The sequence below is a fragment of the Bombina bombina genome, chromosome 10, assembly GCF_027579735.1.
Source record: "Bombina bombina isolate aBomBom1 chromosome 10, aBomBom1.pri, whole genome shotgun sequence".
In the NCBI taxonomy this organism is placed as follows: Eukaryota; Metazoa; Chordata; class Amphibia; order Anura; family Bombinatoridae; genus Bombina; species Bombina bombina.
In genome coordinates, this window is record NC_069508.1 from 25,307,106 (window position 1) to 25,329,485 (window position 22,380).

A 22,380-nucleotide genomic window follows, 5' to 3' on the forward strand; every position below is an offset into this window, starting at 1 on the left:
TTCACAATTTTAGGTTTCTCACTGAAATCATTTACAAACAGCTTGTGCAATTATGGCACAAATTGTTGTAAATGCTTCTCTGGGATCCCCTTTGTTCAGAAATAGCAGACATATATGGCTTTGGCGTTGCTTTTTGGTACTTAGAAGGCCGCTAAATGCCGCTGCGCATCACACGTGTATTATAGCTAGCAGTGAAGGGGTTAATTAGGAAGTTTGTAGGGAGCTTGCAGGGTTAATTTTAGCTTTAGTGTAGAGATCAGCCTCCCACCTGACACATCAGACCCCCTGATCCCTCCCAAACAGCTCCCTTCCCTCCCCCACCCCACAATTGTCCCCGCCATCTTAAGTACTGGCAGCAACTCTGCCAGTACTAAAATAAAATATATATTTAGGCTTTTTGGGGGTTTTTTTTAAGCATATTTACATATGCTGCTGTGTAGGAGCCCCCCTTAGCCCCCAACCTGGCTGATCCCCCACCAAACAGCTGTCTAACCCTCCCCCTCTGCCTTAATGGCCGCCATCTTGGGTACTGGCAGCTGTCTGCCAGTACCCAGTTTATAAAAAAAACAGTTGATTTTTTTATTTTTTCCCCATTTTCTGTAGTGTAGCTCCCCTACCCACCAAAGAACAAACCCCCACCCCCTCCTAGATACCTTTGACTGTTTTTTTTTAAAAAAAATAAAAAGCTTTACACAAACTTTTAGAACAGTCTTTTCTGTAGTGTAGCAGCTCCCGCCCCATGCACGCGCCCGCCCGACGTGCACGCGCGCGCGCCTGTGCGCGCCCCCGTCCCCGATCCCGCCCCCCTCTACATTACCCGGCCCATCGATGGCCGCCCACCCGCCTCCCAAGTCAGCTCCCACCCACCAACGTTACCGGCCACCGATGTCCGGTGCAGAGAGGGCCACAGAGTGGCTCTCTCTGCACCGGATGGCCATTTAAGGTTATTGCAGGATGCCTCCATATCGAGGCATCACTGCAATAACCGGAAAGCAGCTGCAAGCGAGCAGGATCGCTTCCAGCTGCTTTCCACACCGAGGACGTGCAGGGTACGTTCTCAGGCATTAACTGCCTTTTTTCTGAGGACGTACCCTGCACGTCCTCGGTCGTTAAGGGGTTAAGTTTCTAATTTCTATTATCCATTTGCTTTGTTCCCATGATATTCTTTGTTGAAGACATACCTTGGTAGGTGTCTGGAGCACTATGTAGCAGGAAATAGTGCTGCTATCTAGTGATCTTGCAAAGTTACTCCCATATAGTGCTTCAGACACTTGCACATTCCTGAGCTTTTCAACAAGACACCAAGAGAACTAAGAAACATTAATAGTAGTAAATTAGAAAGCTGTTTAACCCTCTTAGGACAGACGCATCCCTTCAGTTCGGATCATAAACAAGAAAGGAAGCACATGATAGTGACTATGGTCATGTGATTAAAAAACAGCACTCACTGTCCGAGTTTCTAGACCAGTCCCCCAGTCGGATCATTTGGTGATTGTACACAGAAAGGGAGCAGGATGTCACAAACGTTAGGGCATTCTATGCCGTCCTAAGGGCGTTTTTAGACCCCAGTGTATTTAGGGCGGCATGGAACACCCTTAGGGCATCCAGGGGTTAAAATTGTATGCACTGTCTTAATCATGAATAAAACAAATGGGTTTCATTTCCATTTTTAAGTTTAGAAGTAAAAATACTTAAATATATATTTTTTTCATGTACAATACATAGTTTGTAAACCTCCCTTTTGTACATGAATGAGTCGGTATGATTAAGATGACTCAGCTGTGTAGTTTTTAATTGTTGTGATGTTTTAACCAATATACTGTAACAAACGTACAGCAAAGGAAATGTTCACGGTTTTTACATTTAGTTATTACTGGTATATACAGTGTGAGCTGGAAATGTACTGATCGTGTTTTCTGCTTTTGGACTCTAATAGATTTGATGGGCGCGTAGTGGCAAAGCTTCCCTTTGTTCCCCTCTCTTACATTCAGGGGCTATCCCACAGGAACCTGCTGGGGGAAGATTACACAGACTGCTCCTTCATCTTCCTGTATATCCTGTGCACCATGTCCATCCGCCAGGTAAGTCTGGGCTTTGTTAGCATTAACCCTTTCAATGAGAGGAGTGTCCTGGTGGCCATTTCTGCATGCTACCTGTGAGTTAGGGATGTGCTCCAAACGTTTGTTTGAAAGTGATTAGCGGAGTGAACAGTGCACCTATTGTGAGATGAGCAGGAGTTTAAGTACTGACAAAAGCTGGTCTAGCACAGAAAAGCTTCTGGGTAGGAGGGCCACATACAATTGCAGGGTTACATGTAGCATATCACTGGCCAGTGCATTCTCTGATATTTACTAGCCATTTTACTATTTCTGCAGGTGTACTTGGTAATTACCACATACTAAATTAATGTACCCACCGAGTGTGAAACGAACCTGAATACATTAACACCACATTTGCCGCTAATGTTTTAACCCCATCATTTGCTCTTTTTGGAGGAGCCAAACTGGACTTGTTACTGGATTAGACGAGGATAGTTACTGTTTGTAGAATTCCATTGTATCCCATCTACTGAGGCTAATTAGGGACATAGATATGGCAAGGTTAGGCTTGTCAAGTCAGTGATGTGTGTTTCCAATTCTCAGAGCTGAAAAATCCAAAAGTTAAATTACAGGAAAAGGTGGCAAATAAATGTTTATATGTTTTTGTTTTCATGCATATTTATTTTATTTTACAACCCAAAAGTACTCCATAGCCCCCTTTTTTTTGTGTGAAGCAGTAATTTGCTACCATGTATTATCAGATAAACACACAAAGTTTAATAATAGGCCTAGAGCTTTGCCAGTGAGGTTGGTTTAATTAACGGGCAGTAAAGTCAAAATTAAACTTTAAAGGGACACTGAAGGGAAAAAAAACTTTGCATTAATCAAATAAATGCGGCTAAACAATACACTTGTTAATGCACTCTTTGTTTCAAATATTTACCGTTTTGCTGCAATCGTTGTGAGAATCTCCCTAGATTTAAAGAGCAAGTTGTTATTTAAATCAGCTAACTCCTCCCATCTTATCAGTGTTTAGACACAGGCATTGTATTTCAACTGAGTTCACAGCTTTTAGGCTCCATCAGATAATCCCTATTCACTTTTGCATTTTATAAAAAAAACAAATATAGATACAGCCATAAAAGGAAGTGTGTGGGGGAGTTAGAGCTTTAGAATTCAGAAACTAAAAAGAAAGGGTTAATGGCGAGGCACTGCTGTATAAATTTGCAGGTAAAGTAATTAAAGTACATATTATATGTTGTCCCTTTCCCAACTTGTTTTGTTTCCCCTTTAATATAACAGTGTCAGCACAGCCAATAACAGGTGATGCCACGTGCCCCAGACACTAGATACAGAGTGTGCTGCTCCTATTGCTGGGAATGTGAAACATAAATATTTATGGTTTACTGTCTCCTTAAAACCTGCTATTTTATTTTTAAATAATGATTCCATAAGTTTAGAATTAGAGATAATCACAGGGACATAAAAGCGCAAAAAGAAAATGTTTTATGTGTTAGAATGTTTGTTTCTTCTGTTATGTGTGATCAGTCCACGGGTCATCATTACTTCTGGGATATAACTCCTCCCCAACAGGAAATGCAAGAGGATTCACCCAGCAGAGCTGCATATAGCTCCTCCCCTCTACGTCACTCCCAGTCATTCTCTTGCACCCAACGACTAGATAGGATGTGTAAGAGGACTATGGTGATTATACTTAGTTTTTATAACTTCAATCAAAAGTTTGTTATTTTACAATAGCACCGGAGCGTGTTATTGCCTCTCTGGCAGAGTTTGAAGAAGAATCTACCAGAGTTTTTACTATGATTTTAACCGGAGTAGTTAAGATCATATTGCTGTTTCTCGGCCATCTGAGGGAGGTAAAAGCTTCAGATCAGGGGACAGCGGGCAGATGAATCTGCATTGAGGTATGTAGCAGTTTTTATTTTCTGAATGGAATTGATGAGAAAATCCTGCCATACCGTTATAATGACATGTATGTATACTCTACACTTCAGTATTCTGGGGATGGTACTTCACTGGAATTACTCTGTAAAAGGTACATTAAACCTTTTAATAGGTATTTATTATGTTAAACGTTTTTGCTGGAATGTAGAATCGTTTGCATTTTCTGAGGTACTGAGTGAATAAATGTTTGGGCATTATTTTTCCACTTGGCAGTTGCTTGTTTTAATTGTGACAGTTTCTTTTCTCTCTCACTGCTGTTGTGTGAGGGGGAGGGGCCGTTTTTGGCGCTCTTTGCTACGCATCAAAAATTTCCAGTCAGTTACTCTTGTATTTCCTGCATGATCCGGTTCATCTCTAACAGAACTCAGGGGTCTTCAAACTTCTTTGAAGGGAGGTAGATTCTCTCAGCAGAGCTGTGAGACTTATATATTGACTGTGATTAAAAACGTTGCTCTGTAATTTTATGTTTCAAATTTAATTATTGTTACTTTACTAATGGGAACAAACCTTTGCTAAAAGTTGTGTTATTTTCAAGGATTGATGCTATAACTGTTTTTCAGTTCATTATTTCAACTGTCATTTAATCGTTTAGTGCTTCTTTGAGGCACAGTACGTTTTTGTTAAATAAGATTGTAACCAAGTTGCAAGTTTATTTGCTAGTGTGTTAAACATGTCTGATTCAGAGGAAGATACCTGTGTCATTTGTTCCAATGCCAAGGTGGAGCCCAATAGAAATTTATGTACTAACTGTATTGATGCTACTTTAAATAAAAGCCAATCTGTACAAATTGAACAAATTTCACCAAACAGCGAGGGGAGAGTTATGCCGACTAACTCGCCTCACGTGTCAGTACCTGCATCTCCCGCCCGGGAGGTGCGTGATATTGTGGCGCCTAGTACATCTGGGCGGCCATTACAGATAACATTACAAGATATGGCTACTGTTATGACTGAAGTTTTGGCTAAATTACCAGAACTAAGAGGCAAGCGTGATCACTCTGGGGTGAGAACAGAGTGCGCTGATAATACTAGAGCCATGTCTGATACTGCGTCACAGCTTGCAGAGCATGAGGACGGAGAGCTTCATTCTGTCGGTGACGGTTCTGATCCAAACAGATTGGATTCAGATATTTCAAATTTTAAATTTAAATTGGAGAACCTCCGTGTATTACTAGGGGAGGTTTTAGCGGCTCTTAATGATTGTAACACTGTTGCAATACCAGAGAAATTGTGTAGGTTGGATAAATACTTTGCGGTACCGGCGAGTACTGACGTTTTTCCTATACCTAAGAGACTAACTGAAATTGTTACTAAGGAGTGGGATAGACCCGGTGTGCCGTTCTCACCCCCTCCAATATTTAGAAAGATGTTTCCAATAGACGCCACCACACGGGACTTATGGCAAACGGTCCCTAAGGTGGAGGGAGCAGTTTCTACTTTAGCTAAGCGTACCACTATCCCGGTGGAGGATAGCTGTGCTTTTTCAGATCCAATGGATAAAAAATTAGAGGGTTACCTTAAGAAAATGTTTGTTCAACAAGGTTTTATATTGCAACCCCTTGCATGCATCGCGCCGATTACGGCTGCGGCAGCATTTTGGATTGAGTCTCTGGAAGAGAACCTTAGTTCAGCTACGCTGGACGACATTACGGACAGGCTTAGAGTCCTTAAACTAGCTAATTCATTCATTTCGGAGGCCGTAGTACATTTAACCAAACTTACGGCTAAGAACTCAGGATTCGCCATTCAGGCACGTAGGGCGCTGTGGCTAAAATCCTGGTCAGCTGATGTAACTTCTAAGTCCAAATTACTTAATATACCTTTCAAGGGGCAAACTTTATTTGGGCCCGGTTTGAAAGAAATTATCGCTGACATTACAGGAGGTAAGGGCCACGCCCTGCCTCAAGACAAAGCCAAACCTAAGGCTAGACAGTCTAATTTTCGTCCCTTTCGGAATTTCAAAGCAGGAGCAGCACCAACTTCCACTGCACCAAAACAGGAAGGAGCTGTTGCTCGTTACAGACAAGGCTGGAAACCTAACCAGTCCTGGAACAAGGGCAAGCAGGCCAGGAAACCTGCTGCTGCCCCTAAGACAGCATGAATCGAGGGCCCCCGATCCGGGACCGGATCTAGTGGGGGGCAGACTCTCTCTCTTTGCCCAGGCTTGGGCAAGAGATGTTCAGGATCCCTGGGCGCTAGAGATCATATCTCAGGGATACCTTCTAGACTTCAAATTCTCTCCCCCAAGAGGGAGATTTCATCTGTCAAGGTTGTCAACAAACCAGATAAAGAAAGAAGCGTTTCTACGCTGTGTACAAGATCTGTCATTAATGGGAGTGATCCATCCGGTTCCGCGGTCGGAACAAGGACAAGGGTTTTACTCAAACCTGTTTGTGGTTCCCAAAAAAGAGGGAATTTTCAGGCCAATCTTGGATTTAAAGATCCTAAACAAATTCCTAAGAGTTCCATCGTTCAAAATGGAAACTATTCGGACAATCTTACCCATGATCCAAAAGGGTCAGTACATGACCACAGTGGATTTAAAGGATGCTTACCTTCACATACCGATTCACAAAGATCATTACCGGTATCTAAGGTTTGCCTTCTTAGACAGGCATTACCAGTTTGTAGCTCTTCCATTCGGATTGGCTACGGCTCCAAGAATCTTCACAAAGGTTCTGGGTGCCCTTCTGGCGGTACTAAGACCGCGAGGAATTTCGGTAGCTCCGTACCTAGACGACATTCTGATACAAGCTTCAAGCTTTCAAACTGCCAAGTCTCATACAGAGTTAGTTCTGGCATTTCTAAGGTCGCATGGATGGAAAGTGAACGAAAAGAAGAGTTCTCTCTTTCCTCTCACAAGCGTTCCATTCTTGGGGACTCTTATAGATTCTGTAGAAATGAAGATTTATCTGACAGAAGACAGATTAACAAAGCTTCTAAATGCATGCCGTGTCCTTCATTCCATTCAACTCCCGTCAGTAGCTCAATGCATGGAGGTGATCGGCTTAATGGTAGCAGCAATGGACATAGTACCCTTTGCACGTCTACATCTCAGACCGCTGCAATTGTGCATGCTGAGTCAGTGGAATGGGGATTACTCAGACTTGTCCCCTACTCTGAATCTGGATCAAGAGACCAGAAACTCTCTTCTATGGTGGCTTTCTCGGCCACATCTGTCCAGGGGGATGCCATTCAGCAGGCCGGACTGGACAATTGTAACAACAGACGCCAGCCTACTAGGTTGGGGCGCTGTCTGGAATTCTCTGAAGGCTCAGGGACAATGGAATCAGGAGGAAAGTCTCCTACCAATAAACATTCTGGAATTGAGAGCAGTTCTCAATGCCCTTCTGGCTTGGCCCCAGTTAAAAACTCGGGGGTTCATCAGGTTTCAGTCGGACAACATCACGACTGTAGCTTACATCAACCATCAAGGAGGGACAAGAAGCTCCCTAGCAATGATGGAAGTATCAAAGATAATTCGCTGGGCAGAGTCTCACTCTTGCCACCTGTCAGCAATCCACATCCCGGGAGTGGAGAACTGGGAGGCGGATTTCTTGAGTCGCCAGACTTTTCATCCGGGGGAGTGGGAACTTCATCCGGAGGTCTTTGCCCAAATACTTCGACGTTGGGGCAAACCAGAGATAGATCTCATGGCGTCTCGCCAGAACGCCAAACTTCCTCGCTACGGGTCCAGATCCAGGGATCCGGGAGCGATTCTGATAGATGATTTGACAGCACCTTGGAACTTCGGGATGGCTTATGTGTTTCCACCCTTCCCGCTGCTTCCTCGATTGATTGCCAAAATCAAACAGGAGAGAGCATCAGTGATTCTAATAGCGCCTGCATGGCCACGCAGGACTTGGTATGCAGATCTAGTGGACATGTCATCCTGTCCGCCTTGGTCTCTACCTCTAAGACAGGACCTTCTGATACAGGGTCCATTCAAACATCAAAATCTAACTTCTCTGAAGCTGACTGCTTGGAAATTGAACGCTTGATTTTATCAAAACGTGGTTTTTCTGAGTCGGTTATTGATACCCTGATACAGGCTAGGAAGCCTGTTACCAGAAGGATTTACCATAAGATATGGCGTAAATACCTATACTGGTGCGAATCCAAAGGTTACTCCTGGAGTAAGGTTAGGATTCCTAGGATATTGTCCTTTCTACAAGAAGGTTTAGAAAAGGGTTTATCGGCTAGTTCATTAAAGGGACAGATCTCAGCTCTGTCCATCTTGTTGCACAGGCGTCTGTCAGAAAATCCAGACGTCCAGGCCTTTTGTCAGGCTTTAGCTAGAATCAAGCCTGTGTTTAAAACTGTTGCTCCGCCATGGAGTCTAAACCTTGTTCTTAACGTTCTACAAGGAGTTCCGTTTGAACCCCTTCATTCCATTGATATAAAGTTGTTATCTTGGAAAGTGTTATTTTTAATGGCTATTTCTTCGGCTCGGAGAGTCTCTGAGTTATCAGCTTTACATTGTGATTCTCCTTATTTGATTTTTCATTCAGATAAGGTAGTTCTGCGTACTAAACCTGGGTTCTTACCTAAGGTAGTCACTAACAGGAACATCAATCAAGAGATCGTGGTTCCTTCCCTGTGCCCGAATCCTTCTTCAAAGAAGGAACGTCTTCTACACAATCTGGATGTAGTTCGTGCCCTCAAGTTCTACTTGCAGGCAACTAAGGATTTTCGACAAACGTCTTCCCTGTTTGTCGTGTACTCTGGTCAGAGGAGAGGTCATAAGGCTTCGGCTACCTCTCTCTCCTTCTGGCTTCGTAGCATAATTCGTTTAGCCTATGAGACTGCTGGACAGCAGCCTCCTGAAAGAATTACAGCTCACTCTACTAGAGCTGTGGCTTCCACTTGGGCCTTTAAGAATGAGGCCTCTGTTGAACAGATTTGCAAGGCTGCAACTTGGTCTTCGCTTCATACTTTTTCCAAATTTTACAAATTTGACACTTTTGCTTCTTCGGAGGCTATTTTTGGGAGAAAGGTTCTTCAGGCAGTGGTTCCTTCTGTATAATGAGCCTGCCTATCCCTCCCGTCATCCGTGTACTTTTGCTTTGGTATTGGTATCCCAGAAGTAATGATGACCCGTGGACTGATCACACATAACAGAAGAAAACATAATTTATGCTTACCTGATAAATTCCTTTCTTCTGTTGTGTGATCAGTCCACGGCCCGCCCTGTTTTTTAAGGCAGGTAAATATTTTTTAAATTATACTCCAGTCACCACTTCACCCTTGGTTTCTCCTTTCGCGTTGATTCTTGGTCGAATGACTGGGAGTGACGTAGAGGGGAGGAGCTATATGCAGCTCTGCTGGGTGAATCCTCTTGCATTTCCTGTTGGGGAGGAGTTATATCCCAGAAGTAATGATGACCCGTGGACTGATCACACAACAGAAGAAAGGAATTTATCAGGTAAGCATAAATTATGTTTTTATTTTTGCACTCTTGCTTGTATACAACCTTTTGTTGTTTTAAAAGATAGATAATGCCTTAATTACCCATTCCCCAGTTTTGCATAACCAACAGTTATAATACGCGTTTTACCTCTGTAATTGCCTTGTATCTAAGCCTCTGCAAACTGCTCCCCTTATTTCAGTTCTTTTGACAGACTTGCATTTTAGCCAATCAGTGCTCACTCCTCTGTAAATTCACGTGCATGAGATCAATGTTATCTATGTGAAACACATGAACTAACACCCTCTAGCAGTGAAAAACTGTCAAAATGCATTTAGATAAGAGGCGGCATTCATGGTCTAAGAAATTAGCATATGAACCTCTTAGGTTTAGCTTTAAACTAAGAATATCAAGAGAACAAAGCAAAATTGGTAATAAAAGTACTTTGGAAAGTTGTTTAAAATTACGTTCTCTATCTGAATCATGAAAGTTTATTTTGGACTTGACTGTCCCTTTAATGACAGCATATACACCCCCCCGTTGCAAGGTTCTTCCAGGGCTCTTAGAGTGCGAATCTCACTGACAATGGCAAGACTGCATTATTTCTGCATGTCTTGCTCGCTGTTGGGTAGACTCGAGTTATTACAGTCATTAAAGGGTAAAGCCCTGCAAACGGGTTAAACACAAAATTAAAGTCTATCAACCACGTCTTTAAATTATTATTTTTGTTCTATATGTGTAATTATGCATGCATGCTCTAGGAGACATTTCACATATCAAAGCATTCCTCAGTTGTGTATATGTACGGACTGCTGTTGTTTGTTTGTGTTCTCAATTTCACGTACTGTAGTGAATCTCAAGCTTATATCAGGTACACGCTTATACAGCAGCACACTTTTACTTAGGGCCAAATACCAGAAGCAAATTATTATGTAAATGTAGGTGTATGACGCAGTAAGAGACGTCCTTAACAAATCTGAAGAATTTAATTTAGCTCTCTTCCTTAAAGGTAGATAAAGATCTTTTGTTAATGTGTGTCATACCGCACTCCGTAATCCTTGATCCAGCCTTGGGTGCACCAAATGGATTGACAGCTGCACGAAAGACACATAACAGTAAAGTGATATTTGAAAAGACCCGTGGAGTGCTCTTCTTTCGTGCAGATATATATATATATGACGTGCAGTGAGGTCAGAGGCTGGTGAGGCACTAGATATGATACGGCAGAGAAACACATGTACAGAGGGTCGCAAGTACCCCCAACAGGGCAGGTTTAAATGATAGCTGAACCAGTGCACAGGTGACATAATCAGGTTATGGGTGAGAGCAAGTTAGTAACCACTGAGTTACTGATCAGCTGATTACTTCACTTGTGCACTGATTCAGCTATAATGAAAACCTGGCCTGTTGGGGGTACTTAAGAACCATTGTTGAGAAACACTGCACTAAAGCACCAGCTCATCGGAAATGTATTGATTACCTGGAGAATAAAGCACACATACTCTGCTCACTGACACCCACACACACTCTGCTCACATACACACTCACACAATTCTGTGGCACAGTGCCAGTTACTAAGCAATTAGAATGATCCACAATCTCTTCTCTGCTCACTACTGTATTGTAAAAACAGAAATAATTTACCATAAAAATTTTACACAAAGGACAAGTTATCAATACTGCCAACACAGCTGCTGCAATATGGTGTTCAAGAAACGCACGTGCACATATCACTTAGGTATGCTCTTCAACAAAGGATACCAAAAGAATGAAGTACATAATAATAAAAGTAAAATATAAAGTTTATTTTTTTTATTTTTTTTGTGTGCAATTTCTATCTGAATGATGGAAATGTAATTATGACTTTCATGTTCCTTTCAAAAACTAATTTGATTTGCTGACATGGGTCCAGTAACAGTTGATGCTAATTCTCAAAATATAAATAACTAGAAAAGTCTATTAAAATAGCATGCTCTACCTCAATCATTAAAGTTTAATTTTAAATGTCTCCCTTTGACTATGTGTTTAACCAGTTACTTTACAGTGGCATTATTTCTAAAAACATTTAACTGCAATAATTACATATATTTTTTAAATGACTATCTTTTTTTATTAATATAAACTTGTATAAAACAGCACATATTAAAAACACAATGCAACAGCTTTCAATTGATTTGTGAATTACAAGTTAACAGCAGTCTTTAAATAAATGGAGACACAGAGAAAAATAAAAATAGATACTGCATCCTCTGATTGAACAGACATAACATATATGGAGTTTGTACCAAATGAAATAAAATAACCATGAAAAAGGGAGGCTTAGCAATATTTAATGTCAAAAACTTTAATTTAAATAATGTGAACACTGCACACTTAACTTCAAACTCTGGGTTTTAAATTATGGATTTAAATTTGAATTGACCCTTTGTCTTCCTGTCAGTATTGGGTTATGCTCACTTACTGTTTCCCCCCCCCCCCCCCTGTTTATGAGCTGTATCTGAACACAATTTGTGAATCACAAGAGATGTAGAATACTACTTTACTCTTCTGCTTGGGTTATGCTCACTTACTGTCCCCCCCCCTGTTAATGAGCTGTATCTGAACACAATTTGTGAATCACAAGAGATGTAGAATACTACTTTACTCTTCTGCTTGGGTTATGCTCACTTACTGTCCCCCCCCCCCTGTTAATGAGCTGTATCTGAACACAATATGTGAATCACAAGAGATGTAAAATACTACTTTACTCTTCTGCTTGGGTTAAGCTCACTTACTGTCCCCCCCCCCCCCTGTTAATGAGCTGTATCTGAACACAATATGTGAATCACAAGAGATGTAGAATACTACTTTACTCTTCTGCTTGGGTTATGCTCACTTACTGTCCCCCTGTTAATGAGCTGTATCTGAACACAATTTGTGAATCACAAGAGATGTAGAATACTACTTTACTCTTCTGCTTGGGTTATGCTCACTCACTGTCCCCCTGTTAATGAGCTGTATCTGAACACAATGTGTGAATCACAAGAGATGTAGAATACTACTTTACTCTTCTGCTTGGGTTAAGCTCACTTACGGTCCCCCTGTTAATGAGCTGTATCTGAACACAATGTGTGAATCACAAGAGATGTAGAATACTACTTTACTCTTCTGCTTGGGTTATGCTCACTTACTGTCCCCCTGTTAATGAGCTGTATCTGAACACAATGTGTGAATCACAAGGGATGTAGAATACTACTTTACTCTTCTGCATGGGTTATGCTCACTTACTGTCCCCCTGTTAATGAGCTGTATCTGAACACAATTTGTGAATCACAAGAGATGTAGAATACTACTTTACTCTTCTGCATGGGTTATGCTCACTTACTGTCCCCCTGTTAATGAGCTGTATCTGAACACAATTTGTGAATCACAAGAGATGTAAAATACTACTTTACTCTTCAGCTTGAGTTATGCTCACTTACTGTCCCCCCTGTTAATGAGCTGTATCTGAACACAATTTGTGAATCACAAGAGATGTAGAATACTACTTTACTCTTCTGCTTGTGTTATGCTCACTTACTGTCCCCCTGTTTATGAGCTGTATCTGAACACAATGTGTGAATCACAAGAGATGTAGAATACTACTTGACTCTTCTGCTTGGGTTATGTTCACTTACTGTCCCCCTGTTAATGAGCTGTACCTGAACACAATTTGTGAATCACAAGAGATGTAGAATACTACTTTACTCTTCTGCTTGGGTTATGCTCACTTACTGTCCCCTCCCCCACCCTGTTAGTGAGCTGTATGTGAACACAATGTGTGAATCACAAGAGATGTAGAATACTACTTTACTCTTCTGCTTGGGTTATGCTCACTTACTTGCCCCCCTGTTAATGAGCTGTATATGAACACAATTTGTGAATCACAAGAGATGTAGAATACTACTTTACTCTTCTGCTTGGGTTATGCTCACTTACTGTTCCCCCCAGTTAATGAGCTGTATCTGAACACAATGTGTGAAGCACAAGAGATGTAGAATACTACTTTACTCTTCTGCTTGGGTTATGCTCACTTACTGTCCCCCCCTATTAATGAGCTGTATCTGAACACAATTTGTGAATCGCAAGAGATGTAGAATACTACTTTACTCTTCTGCTTGGGTTATGCTCACTTACTGTCCCCCTGTTAATGAGCTGTATCTGAACACAATTTGTGAATCACAAGAGATGTAGAATAATACTTTACTCTTCTGCTTGGGTTATGCTCACTTACTGTCCCCCTGTTAATGAGCTGTATCTGAACACAATTTGTGAATCACAAGAGATGTAGAATACTACTTTACTCTTCTGCTTGGGTTATGCTCACTTACTGTCCCCCTGTTAATGAGCTGTATCTGAACACAATTTGTGAATCACAAGAGATGTAGAATACTACTTTACTCTTCTGCTTGGGTTATGCTCACTTACTGTCCCCCCTGTTAATGAGCTGTATATGAACACAATTTGTGAATCACAAGAGATGTAGAATAATACTTTACTCTTCTGCTTGGGTTATGCTCACTTACTGTCCCCCCAGTTAATGAGCTGTATCTGAACACAATTTGTGAATCACAAGAGATGTAGAATACTACTTTACTCTTCTGCATGGGTTATGCTCACTTACTGTCCCCCCCTGTTAATGAGCTGTATCTGAACACAATTTGTGAATCACAAGAGATGTAGAATACTACTTTACTCTTCTGCTTGGTGTCATCTGTTCTTAGGTTACCTCAGCTTCCAGTTGTGTCACATGACCCTGCTCACTGCAGCCTCCTTCTGATTAATCTATATATCTTTCACTTGCTAGGAGGCATCAAGAGGGGTGCCTCCTATTGGTCCCAATTTTTGCTGCTAATATATTAACAGAACACAGGTGGCGCTGCAGCACAGCTTTTCCTTTGACTCATGTACTGCAATGGAGAGAAGCGTTCCTGTACCTGCCTCTCCATAGCAGTACATGGGGGGGAATTTTTTTTTTTTTTTTTTTATTAAGCTTTGGCCACATATGGCAGGGTAGGCACTGCCTCCCCTGCCTCTTATGAGTGCACGTCCCTGATTTTATTTATATATATATATATATATATATATATAATGTGTGTGTTTCCACGTAAAGTTAGCACTCTAACATCACTTCTTAGAGCCTGAGTCATAAATGTGTCTAGGCATACAAAAAAGACTCTTTCTTTTCAAAGTTTTAACATTTATATGTGTGTGCGCAAAAGTTCAGCACTTGCTATACCCAAATTCCTCCGGGGTGCATCCCACTAAATCTGTATAAAAAGGCCAAAGAGAGCACTCACCACAATCTTCATATTAAAGAAGTGCTTTTTTTATTTCTTGTGAACGTTTTCGGGGAGTGACCCCGTCCTTAGACAAATTCAAACAAACTAGAAATAAAACACTTCTTTAATATGAACATTGCGGTGAGTGCTCTCTTTGGCCTTTATATATATATTTATTTAGTCAAGGGGTTACATGGAAATGGGGCAAAAAACGAATGTGTATTGCTTTCTTACTATATATAATGTAGCATTTTATGTTTCACTCTTTAAACTCTGTTAAACTCTGTTTCATTTCTTTTTAACGCACAATAATGCCATTGCTTTATTTGTTGTTTAAAAGAGAAAGTGTTTAAATTATTCCCTGTTAATTTTTTTTAAAAAAGACACAACTTTATTTAAACTTTGTTCACTGATTTTTTTTTTTGATTTTTTTTTTAACTGTTTATTGGTGGGTAGAAATATTTATTATGGAGAAACTAGAATTTCTGTGTTTAGATATTTTGAGAGATACGTTGGCATAAGAGTGACACTTTTGAAGTTAAACCGCCTGGTATTCAGATACGTCACATTCGTATGATGTGCTCAATGTACAGAAATAATTTTAGGAATCTTAATTTTAAAAGTGTTAAAGGAACAGATTTTTTATTGTTTAAAAAGATAGATAATCCCTTTATTACCCATTCCCCAGTTTTGTATAACCAACACTTTTATAGTAATCCACTTTTTACCTCTGTGATTACCTTGTATCTAAGCCTCTGCAGACTGCCTCTTATCTCACTTCTTTTGACAGACTTGCATTTTAGCCAATCAGTGCCCTCTCATAAGTAACTCCATAAGCACAATGTTATCTATATGGCACACATGAACTAACGCCATGTAGCTGTGAAAATCTGTCAAAATGCACGGAGATAAGAGGTGGCCTTCAAGGGCTTAGAAATTAATATATGAGCCTACCTAGGTTTAACTTTCAACTAAGAATACCAAGAGAACAAAGCACATTTGATGATAAAAGTAAATTGGAAAGTTGTTAAATTGCATGCCCTGTCTGAATCATGAAATTTTAATTTTGACTTTACTGTCCCTTTAAGTTATTGGGGTAAACTAGGCACAGACATAAAACCTGCTAGTGGTAATAAGTGTGTCTGTTTTATGGAAGTAATTGCTTCCTTGTATAATAAGAGAATAAAACATTTATGTTGTCCATAGCAGAACAATTTATTTTGAAGACAAAACCTCATATACAGATTGTACTGGAACGTTTTATTAGAGGCTTTGAATGGGTTATTATTGTTGAAAGCAAATCTGTTTTGCCTGTAGATACAAGTGAAATATTTTGTGCGCAGATCATTAAAACCAATATTTCAAATATTTGCCTAAGTGAATGTTTTATACTTTCTAATTTATTTATTTTTTCACAAAAATGTAAAACCGGTTTTAAAAATTTAATTTGCATTTCTCACGTTTTTGCTGCAGGCTGGGCCTGTACTTTCCAAAGAGATCTCATGTACCCTAATTTTCCATCAAGTATTTTAAAGGGACATGATAGTGCAAGAATAAAATGCTTTAGGTCTCTTGCTAACTTTAATCTCTGCAAAGGGGTTAACCTCATAGTTAAAGGGACACTGAACCCAAATTTGTTCTTTCGTGATTCAGATAGAGCATGCAATTTTAAACAACTTTTAAGTTTACTTCTATTAAATAATTTGCTTCCTTCTCTTGTTATCCTTTGCTGAATGGTTTATTTAGGGAAGCTGATTGGTGGCTGCATCTATATACTGATTGTCATTGGCTCACACATGTGTTCAGTTTGAAACCATTAGTGCATTGCTGCTCCTTCAACAAATTACACCAAGAGAATGAAACAAATTAGATAATAGAAGTAAATTAGAAAGTTGTTTAAAATGTTGTTCTTCATCTGCATCACGAAAGAAAAAAAATTGGGTTTCACGACCCTTTAAGGGCTTAGAAATTAGCATATGAGCCTTAGCTTTCAACTAAGAATAACAAGAGAACAAAGCAAATTTGATGATAAAAGTAAATTATAAAGTTGTTTAAAATAACATGTCCTATCTAAATCATAAAAGTTTAAAGGGACACTGAATCCACATTTTTTCTTTTGTGATTCAGATAGAGCATGACATTTTAAGCAACTTTCTAATTTACTCCTATTATCAAATTGTCTTAATTCTCTTGGTATCTTTATTTGAGATGCAAGAATGTAAGTTTACATGCTGGCCCATTTTTGGTGAACAATCTGTGTTGTCCTTGCTGATTGGTGGATAAATTCATCCACCAATAAAAAGTGCTGTCCAGAGGTCTGAACCAAAAAAAAAAGCTTAGATTGGTTTTTAAAATAAAGATAGCAAGAGAACGAAGAAAACATTGATAATAGGAGTAAATTAGAAAGTTGCTTAAAATGTCATGCTCTTTCTGAATCACAAAAGAAAAAAATTGGGTTCAGTGTCCCTTTAAGTCAAAATTAAACTTTCATGATTTAGAGCATACTTGTTTATAATTGTTCTTATTGACTTTTATTAGTAAAATCTTTCTATTTGCTCATTTTCTGAAATACCAGCTCCTGCTGAGAATGGGCTCGATCTATCAAGCCGTTCGCCCCCATACGACTGCAGGTTCTCATTATTTATCAAGTAAATCCTCTTCTCCTCCTCTTAAGTGGAGAATTTCAGTCTCCCCGGTCTCGTCTGACCAGGGAGATTGACAGCTCTTGCCTGTGCTTGACTGGCTGCACGCATGCAGGGGGGTATTTCATGCAAGTGTAAAATAGCGCTCATGTGCAATGGTGAATTCCGGCCGTGCATTGCTGCCCGCCACAGGCAAGCTGGGGCGGACAGGGGCGAATATGTGTGCTCCTATCCGCCCTAGGTTGATAAATTGAGATATATATATATATATATATATATATATATATATATATGTGTGTGTGTGTGTATATATATATATTATTCAAAGAGTGACCGCACCACCTACTAGATATGTGCTCAGGCACGGGATGGAGTCTGGTCCTTGACTCAATAATAATATAATACAAATCAATCCCAGCCAATGAGTCTTGGAAATCTTTCAACAAAGAATTTTAATAGTGTATATAGCTTCACACTATGTAATGGTAAGTCTGAAACAATTACTACTTAAATGTAAGCAGGAAAAGACAAGATGTAAGCTCACTCACATCCACACAAAACACATCCGTACCATATAATAATAAATTGTTAACCCTTTAAGGACACAGCTTTCAGTTTGCTCAATTGTTTTATGAAGGAAAAATTCCGTCATATGTCCTTAAGAGGTTAAAAAAAACAGCAACACAAAATAAACAACGTAATCATAACACCCCCAGGGTGTCCCCAGGGAGTGAAGAACAACACCACCTGTCAAAAATCACGTGACAGTATAACTTTAAGAAAAAACAGGATAGTTCTGAATATTGAAAAACAGAAATTGCATCAACTGTATCCAAGGTGCATAAAAAGTTACTGAAACAAAGTCATCTCATTTTGTTCCGGATATGTGATATCATGTAACAACCTCAGGATACTTGTAAATGCTGTTAGTATTTGTAATCCATGCTTTGTTATGTCACGGAGAGATCACAAGTAAAATTGGAGCACTCGTGCAAACGTAATAATACTGAAAGCATAAATCATTAATAATGGAAACAATATTGTGCCTCTAAGTGTCCCTCCATCCTGTCGTGTGAATGGCCACAATTGTAAAGTGTGAATGGCTGTATTAATGCAAGGTATATTCGAACTGCAGGTCCAACCTCACCCTTTATAACTTTCACTCACGGTGAACTCGCTAACACAGCATAGAAAGTTCCATTGTCGTAATCTGTACACTGACCCAACATGAAATCCAAGCTGCAAATACCTTGTATTATTTTGAAAGTGACAGGCTCTTCGATGCAGGTCAGGACAATAAAGATTAACAGTGTTACCTGTGTCGGCAAATGCTGTTATATGCAGTAGTACCGTGAGACTTGCCACTGATGTAGCCTTCAGTGTGGAAATGGACCGCTGTCGCGATATTCCCATCTCGCTTCCTCCGTCTAGAAAGCCATTCACAGTTAGCGTGCAGTGTTGCTCAAACAACCCGAGTAAGAACAGGTGATGGCGTCTTTACTGGTTCCGACGAGCGTTTCGGGGACTCCGCCCCTTTGTCAAGGAATGTCCAGGTACTTGTGAGGAGATGTTATTTAAACCGATGCTGCAAATTGCCTATTGGATAGTACATTCACACACACCCCTACATCACATTATCTTCATGCACGTAACTTTCATTCATATTTATATGGAAAAACGGATGTGTAAATCACTCACAAATAGACCACAAACAACCAATATATTCTATAGAAATAACATTATTCGTTAAGTACGCTCATATTCATAATGGCCTATAGTATATGTAAACTCATCTAAGAAACATAATATAGATTATCCTGATGCACACTTATGTTTGAAAGTATATAGATAATATTAAATTATCCAGACTATCCTATCGGCTCAAGAACAACATAACATAATGTGTGGGGATGTCTGTGCTTTCACACGTTATGTTATGCTGTTCTTTAGCCGATAGGATACTGTTGTTTGAGCCACACTGCACGCTAACTGTGAACGGCTTTCTAGACGGAGGAAGCGAGATGGGAATATCGCGACAGCGGTCCATTTCCACACTGAAGGCTACATCAGTGACAAGTCTCACGGTACTACTGCATATAACAGCATTTGCCGACACAGGTAACACTGTTAATCTTTATTGTCCTGACCTGCATCGAAGAGCCTTTCACTTTCAAAATAATACAAGGTATTTGCAGCTTGGATTTCATGTTGGGTCAGTGTACAGATTACGACAATGGAACTTTCTATGCTGTGTTAGCGAGTTCACCGTGAGTGAAAGTTATAAAGGGTGAGGTTGGACCTGCAGTTCGAATATACCTCGCTTTAGTACAGCCATTCACACTTTACAATTGTGGCCATTCACACGACAGGATGGAGGGACACTTAGAGGCACAATATTGTTTCCATTATTAATGATTTATGCTTTCAGTATTATTACGTTTGCACGAGTGCTCCAATTTTACTTGTGATCTCTCCGTGACATAACAAAGCATGGATTACAAATACTAACAGAATTTACAAGTATCCTGAGGTTGTTACATGATATCACATATCCGGAACAAAATGAGATGACTTTGTTTCAGTAACTTTTTATGCACCTTGGATACAGTTGATGCAATTTCTGTTTTTCAATATTCAGAACTATCCTGTTTTTTCTTAAAGTTATACTGTCACGTGATTTTTGACAGGTGGTGTTGTTCTTCACTCCCTGGGGACACCCTGGGGGTGTTATGATTACGTTGTTTATTTTGTGTTGCTGTTTTTTTTAACCTCTTAAGGACATATGACGGAATTTTTCCTTCATAAAACAATTGAGCAAACTGAAAGCTGTGTCCTTAAAGGGTTAACAATTTATTATTATATGGTACGGATGTGTTTTGTGTGGATGTGAGTGAGCTTACATCTTGTCTTTTCCTGCTTACATTTAAGTAGTAATTATTTCAGACTTACCATTACATAGTGTGAAGCTATATACACTATTAAAATTCTTTGTTGAAAGATTTCCAAGACTCATTGGCTGGGATTGATTTGTAATATATATATATATATATATATACACACACACACACACACACACACACACACACACACACACACATATATATATAAACACATAGAAACACCCAGCACTCACCAGCTAGCTCACAGCTAAGATAAAATCACAACTGGAAAGGTTAGTCACCGCATCTGGCCAAATGGGAAAGCTCAGGCACCACGTCAAGGTCCTTTCCATAGCCTGAGTCCCTAACACAGGCACACCATCATGCGAGCTCACAGAGCCAAACAAACTGAGAACAAAGAAGGGGTGCACAGGTGGCTGTAATCACCCATAGAAAATACAAAACATGGAAGGGAACTGCACAACTTGGAGTGTACTGAGTGACAAGCCCTGCTTGTGTCTCATTTAGTGAGTAACACTCAGTGCTGTGGGACAGTGTAAAGCAGCTGATCTCACTGTTTTATATAGAAACTGTAGCATATTACAGGCTTTGTTTAATCATCAATACTGGGGAAAATATCCTGAATCTTGGCCCTTCCTAGTAATACCAGTGAACAACCCTCCCCCAGGGGTGTGGACAGAACTGACCACTCCCCTAGTTGCCTGTATGACAGTAACTCTCAAGCACCACCCCTTCCTAGTTGTATCCAGCCACACGGTGTACAGAGCAGGGATTCTCTCCCCAAGCTGTGTTTGAGTCTGTTCCTTCTTGGCAGTGATTTTGCCATGTATCTGCATTTATGCCCCCATCTTTGTCTTTGGCTACAGGTGTGGTGTGCGGCAGTAACCTCTCCACCTGGAGTTGCTGTGTGGAGGCCGCCATGTACCGTGATGATGTGTGGCATTGCAGGAGTCTAGTCTAAGGCTGTTCTTAGTGCACGCGTGTGTGCTTTAAATTTAGCCTTGGCATGGGCCTTTTTCGTTCTCTTTACAACCATGTGTATGTCTTTCTATAGCATAAGGTTTCAATTGGCTTATTAACATTGCAAATGCTTAAAGAAATGACTAAGACTATTCCAAATATAGTAAAAGATGTAACCGTTTTTGTAAGTTGACACCCAAAGTAATTATTAAATACCAGCATCAAATTATATGGGGAAATTACAGCTTCTAGGTTAGTGCCAATATTGATCCGCCCAGACCAAGCATCTTGTGAAGGAGAGTTAGACATTGCTGCGTATGCCAGAACAACACTTAAAAAGCTTAACCGTGAAGCCACAGCCTCTAAATTTGGCATTCACATATCTGAGTATTGTCCAACAAAAAGCAGAGGGGCCACAGTGCAACTCTCCAGTACTTTTTACCCGAACGGTTTCCCATACTGCACCTGGCTCATTTCTACCCACTCTATGTAAATAAGATTAATGCTTCTTGTATATAGGTTTGTAGAAGCTGTCTAGCTATCTTTTTATTATTATTATGTATGTATATATATGTACAGTTGATATAAAAAGTCTACACACCCCTGTTAAAATGTCAGGTTTCTGTGATGTAAAAAAATGAGAAAAAGATAAATTATTTCAGAACCTTTTCCACCTTTAATGTGACCTATAAACTACACAACTCAATTGAAAAACAAACTGAAATCTTTTAGGTGGAGGGAAGAAAAAAAAAAACTAAAATAATGTGGTTGCATAAGTGGGGATGTAGCTGTGTTCAGAATTAAGCAATCACATTCAAAATCATGTTAAATAGGAGTCAGTACACACCTGCCATCATTTAAAGTGCCTCTGATTAACCCCAAATAAAGTTCAGCTGCTCTAGTTGGTCTTTCCTGAAATTTTCATAGTCGCACCCTACAGCAAAAGCCATGGTCCACAGAGAGCTTCCAAAGCATCAGAGGGATCTCATTGTTAAAAGGTATCAGTCAGGAGAAAGGTACAAAAGAATTTCCAAGGCATTAGATATACCATGGAACACAGTGAAGACAGTCATCATCAAGTGGAGAAAATATGGCACAACAGTGACATTACCAAGAACTGGACGTCCCTCCAAAATTGATGAAAAGATGAGAAGAAAACTGGTCTGG

At 40.0% G+C, this 22,380-nt stretch overlaps 1 protein-coding gene across 2 annotated transcripts in view; it reads left to right on the top strand.

The window, feature by feature from the left end:
* Positions 1–22,380, top strand: part of LOC128641282 (calcium load-activated calcium channel) — a 53,058-nt gene that overhangs the window by 14,761 nt on the left and 15,917 nt on the right. For both annotated transcript variants that reach the window (XM_053693877.1, XM_053693878.1), the window contains exon 6: positions 1,937–2,081. In XM_053693877.1, coding sequence (XP_053549852.1) covers positions 1,937–2,081 — 145 coding nt within the window. The remainder of the gene's footprint in view (positions 1–1,936; positions 2,082–22,380) is intronic.